This window comes from Lupinus angustifolius, unplaced genomic scaffold (assembly GCF_001865875.1).
Source record: "Lupinus angustifolius cultivar Tanjil unplaced genomic scaffold, LupAngTanjil_v1.0 Scaffold_22_69, whole genome shotgun sequence".
Lineage (NCBI taxonomy): Eukaryota > Viridiplantae > Streptophyta > Magnoliopsida > Fabales > Fabaceae > Lupinus > Lupinus angustifolius.
This window is the reverse complement of record NW_017719825.1, coordinates 1-4,973: the sequence shown is the minus strand read 5'-3', so window position 1 is coordinate 4,973 and position 4,973 is coordinate 1. Positions and strand designations below refer to the sequence as shown.

At 30.4% G+C, this 4,973-nt stretch overlaps 1 protein-coding gene across 1 annotated transcript in view; it reads right to left on the bottom strand.

The window, feature by feature from the left end:
- The window catches only part of LOC109338349 (cytochrome P450 89A2-like), a 4,023-nt gene extending 1,940 nt beyond the window's left edge, over nucleotides 1-2,083 (bottom strand). The window contains exons 1-2 of the mRNA XM_019575559.1: nucleotides 1,795-2,083; nucleotides 563-1,214 (exon numbers count right to left, since the gene is read on the bottom strand). Of these exons, the coding sequence (XP_019431104.1) occupies nucleotides 563-1,214; nucleotides 1,795-2,076 (934 nt within the window). The 5' untranslated portion in view covers nucleotides 2,077-2,083. The remainder of the gene's footprint in view (nucleotides 1-562; nucleotides 1,215-1,794) is intronic.
- Between the last annotated feature and the right edge of the window lie 2,890 nt (nucleotides 2,084-4,973).

Below are 4,973 nucleotides of genomic sequence, written 5' to 3'. Positions count from 1 at the left end.
TATATATAAAAGATCCATTAATACCAATGTTAAGTTATACCTAATCTCATTCATTCATTTCTTTAAATCTAACGGACCAAAAGGTAAAACTTAAAAGTCATCTCATATTCATTTTTTTCTCTCTCGTCACCTCTTTCATTCACCCCTTTGGTCCGTTGGATTTAAAGCAGTGAATTGATGAGATTGAGTGTAACTTAACTTTGATGCTTGTAAACGAATCCCTTCTCATATATATATATATATATATATGTGTGTGTGAAAGTTGAGATTCTTATACATTAAGGTTTTATATGTGTCCGGGTCGGAGTCTGGAGCAGGATCGACTTTGAGGAAACCAGAAACCTCACGGGTTATGGATAACCCTAATATATTCGGCTTCAAGGATGTTGAAACTTGATCTTGCCATTCCCCATTGCCATCCTATGTATAATGATAGAGGATATGCTCTAATGTTGTAAAATAACTTACATTATCTATGCATAAACTATTTTCGTAATACCTAATTTTTATAATAAGATATATTAAGATGAGAGTTAACCAAACTCACACTTTGTCTAAATACCTGCGCTGAGAAATTCTGAACATAATGCCACCACTTCACCTTCGTCCAGGTTGCGTTGTCCTTCATTGGATAACTTCAAATCTAATAAAGTATCCACATACGCTCTAGGATTATTATTGTCATTGCACAATCCATTTTTCTTTGCTTCCTTCCTTACTCTGATAAGCGGAACCAACACCATTTCTTGGTTGCTCCGTAGTTTCAATAACTCCTCCCAACGTTTCCGGAACAAAATCTTGGTAATTTTAGGCCAAAAATTTAATACGTTGAATTTTTTGAGCGAGACAAGCAAATTACGTTCTCCTTGTTCGATGTCATGGAGTTTCTCATCATCAACTCGTTGACCGAAACACATGAAGACGAGCAATGAGAACATGGCGTGTTGAATATGGTCCTTGGCTTTAATGGAGTCACTTGATTTTATATTTGTTTTGATACGTTTGAGAAGGACATCGAGCACCCACTTTCGAGTTTGGGCAAAGGATTTGACTCGGGAAGGGTGGAGCATCTCAGCAGTGAGGTTGCGGCGGAGGATGCGCCATGTGGTGTCATAGGAGGCAGAGGTGATGTTGTGTTGGTTTTTGGATATGAAATTTTCCATAGGGAGGTTTACGGGTCGATCTGAGAAGATAGAGCCATTTTGGATTAAGGCCTGCAATTAACAACAATTAACTTGTGCTCATAAATAACAAATGAAGAGTTTCATCCGTGTTTTAAATTATAGTTGTAATTACATTGTTTTTATTGTAATTGTGAATTTCTTTTAGAGAAAATGTGGCACATGTTACCACAACTACCACAACAATATCATTTAATGAATCTAAAAATGTAATATTGTATTCACAATTATAGTTACAATAAGAAAAAACGTATGTAGTGATAGTGTATGAGTTTTATACATTATTATTACATCATCCATCATTCATATTTAAGTATCATTGACTCGTCAAAATTCAAATGAATAGTAGAAGATGTAATGATTGTATATAAATATTCACATTATTAAGGTATCATCTATATTTTATATTTAGTAATTACACTCTTAAAATAATAGTATCACAATGTCACCAATAAAATCCTAATAGGGTTCTAATATATTAACGCATATTTAAGTAAAGGATTTTCCATTTCTGGAAACTATAGTGATGTGATTATAAAATTTGGTATAAAATAAAATAAAAGTTGAATTTAAATACAATTAAGCAGCATAATAATTAAAAAGTAGTGCTTACTTGATGGGCGATGGAGCGGTCGTTGATGAAGATGGTGGGGCTGGAGCCAATTTGAAGGGTGACAATGGGACCATACTTAACGTGAAGTTGTTTTATTATTGGCTCTAATTGGGAAACTGATTTGGTGAGCCATATGATTGGGGTGATGATGGGGATATGGGTAGGGCCAGGAGGGAATGGATTATTGATTTTGATGGTGGACGATTTTTGTAGAAGAGAAAGTAGGGCTCTAAACAGAAAAATGAGACACAGGGATATGATGATGGTGAACCAGGTCTCCATGTTTGAAAATTGACGGGATAGGTTGTGAATAATTGTTTCGGAGAATATATATATATATATAAAAGGAGGATCTCTTTACACTAAAATTAAGTTACATCAATTAATTCAATCTTATCCATTTATTTTCTCAGATCCAACATGTGTGAGTGTAATAAGTGATGAGTGAAAGAAAAAGAAATCTTAAATAATTTATTATACTCACTCATTTGATCTATTGTATCTAAGAAAATGAAAGGGTGAGATTAAGTGTAATTAATGTCACTTAACTTTGGTATAAGCGGATCCCTCTTATAATCTCTCCTATATATAGGAGGGATCTGTTTGCATCCAAGTTAAGTTACATTCAATCGCAGTCATTCATTTTCTTACATTCAATGGACCAAATATGTGAAACTTAACAGTTATTTAAGATTTCTTTTTTTCTCTCTCATCATTTATTTCGCTCACTCATTTGGTTTGTTGAATTTAAGAAAATGAATGGTTAAGTTTGAATGTAACTAGTGTAACTTAACTTGGATGTAAACGGATATCTCCTCATATATATATATATGGTATTTTTTTTTGGGATGAATATATATAGTAACTAATACATGGTTCCTACCCTAGATTAAAAGTTTAATAAATACATTAATTAATTGGTATTTATACATTGAGTAAGGACATATTCTAATTTGTGTGTACCAATTTGATCCTTAAAAAATTAAAAACTAAAAATAATTTCATCAAAATTAAATGTATGTTAAATTAATTAATGCTTTGGAGAAACATGAGTGTATATAAGGTAATTAGTACATGGTTTCTATCCAAGTTTAAAAGTTTAATAAATACATTAAGTAGTTGTTCTTTATTTATTAAGTAAAGACCAATTTCAATCCCTTAAAAGTTTTGTGTGTGTCAATTTAGTCCTGAAAAAAATTAAAAATCGCAAAATAATTTAAAAAAAAAATTAAAAGTGGGTCAAATTAATTATTACTTTGCATGGAGAAATATGGCATAGTATATATATATAGTAATTAGTACATGGTTCCTACGCAAGTTTAAAAGTTTAATATATACATTAGTTAGTTGTTATTTATTTATTGAGTAAAGACAAATTCCAATTCTTACAGATTTGTGTATACTAATTTAGTCATTGCAAAATTAAAAATCTCAAAATAATCTCAAAAAATTAAATATAATTATTTTCAGTATCTTTTATGACCTCTGATAGAGACTAATTTCATTATTAATTCTGAATTTTTAGTACTAGTTTGAATTTTAAGGAAAGTAGGGCATTCGAAAAAATTTAAGGACCAAATTGAATATTACACTCATATATATTTTTCAAATTCATTCTTTTATAATATTTTATTAAATCAATTAAGTAATGGAAAAATTAATAATTAAAATATAAAAATTATACTATAAAATTATAATAAAGAAATATATAGAAACACAATCATTATATTTTTAAAATTATATATTCTTTTTTTGCAATGCGATAAATAAATAATAACACAAATAATATATGATAATAATAAAAATAATAAATGATACATGTATATACAGCACAATAATTACATTTCTTAAATAATTTGTTTTGTTGCAAGACAACATATAAATAGTAAAAAAAAATGTAAGTCAAGGATAATGAATTATACAAACATGGATATAATGTTTCATCTAACTTGTCTGCTCAATATTCTAAATGGAGAATGGACCATCTTCTATATTGAACCAAGATGATGACATGTTATATAGAAAATATATAAGAATCTTAAATTTATTATTATTTTTTAATAAAGTAAATTTTAAAATTAAGAATGTGATTATATTAATTAAGTTTTTAATAATTAAATTAATGTAGTCTTTAAAATATTCCTTTAGTGATAACATTCCTTTTTGTATCATTTCTATCTTATCTTTCTAATAAATTAATGTAAATACATTTTGATAATAAAATCAAATAATATACATAGAACTTTGAAAAGTGTCATATAAAATGGGTCATAATTTTCTCATGTTAAAGAAGTTAAGAAATTAAGAGGTGAGATTTTTACCTTCGGAATTATTATGGATTCCCATAAGGTAATTAAGAAGTCATGTTTCTACTTGGTATGCTTTTTATATATATATATATAGTTCTTTTATGGCATTCGAAGGTTGAGTTAGGTAGTAGCTAGGTTAAGGATCTTTTTATAGGATCTGAGTTGAGTTTGGGTCAGGCAATAGTCAGGAATCGGGACTTCTTGTAGTTGCGTGAGTTGAGCATGGACTCGCCGATGGAAGCACCTGAAAAGGTGCTCCGACTATCAAATCAATAAATGAATAAGGAGAGAGATAATGGGGGATAATGTCAAGAGTAATAATAACTCAAGATTTAAGGGGATAATGTTACTTCCTTATGGGGTGGATCCCCAATTTATAGTGAAGGTAGGTGAAATATTCTCTAGTTGATGTTGTTGGCATGGCCAACCGTTTGAGTTTGTCAGCTTGTCTTGTTTGATCAAGAGGCTGATTTATCCATGTTGGGCGGCCTGACCAAATCATATTCTCAGTATAGTTGACTTATAGTATGTGATAGGATTAGTAGTCGAAGGCTAGGTCTATCCTTACCATAGAGTAGGGAGTTAGGTGAGAGTTGTAGGTGACATACATCAAGTGCCTATTGTAGGCAGTGCGACACATGGATGGTAGAGGGATGATCCCAATATTGGCTCATAGGATTGTGCCTAGGCATTGTGTAGTTTAGTTGATTGTCTTGCACCACAAGTCTTTGTACTATAAGTCCTCATCAGGTATTTGATCTTGGTTGACCTTAAGTATCTTAACCCAGTCAAGGGGAGGGCTATTTTATCAGGGTGGGACATATATGCACATACATATATACACACATACATATATATATATATATATAT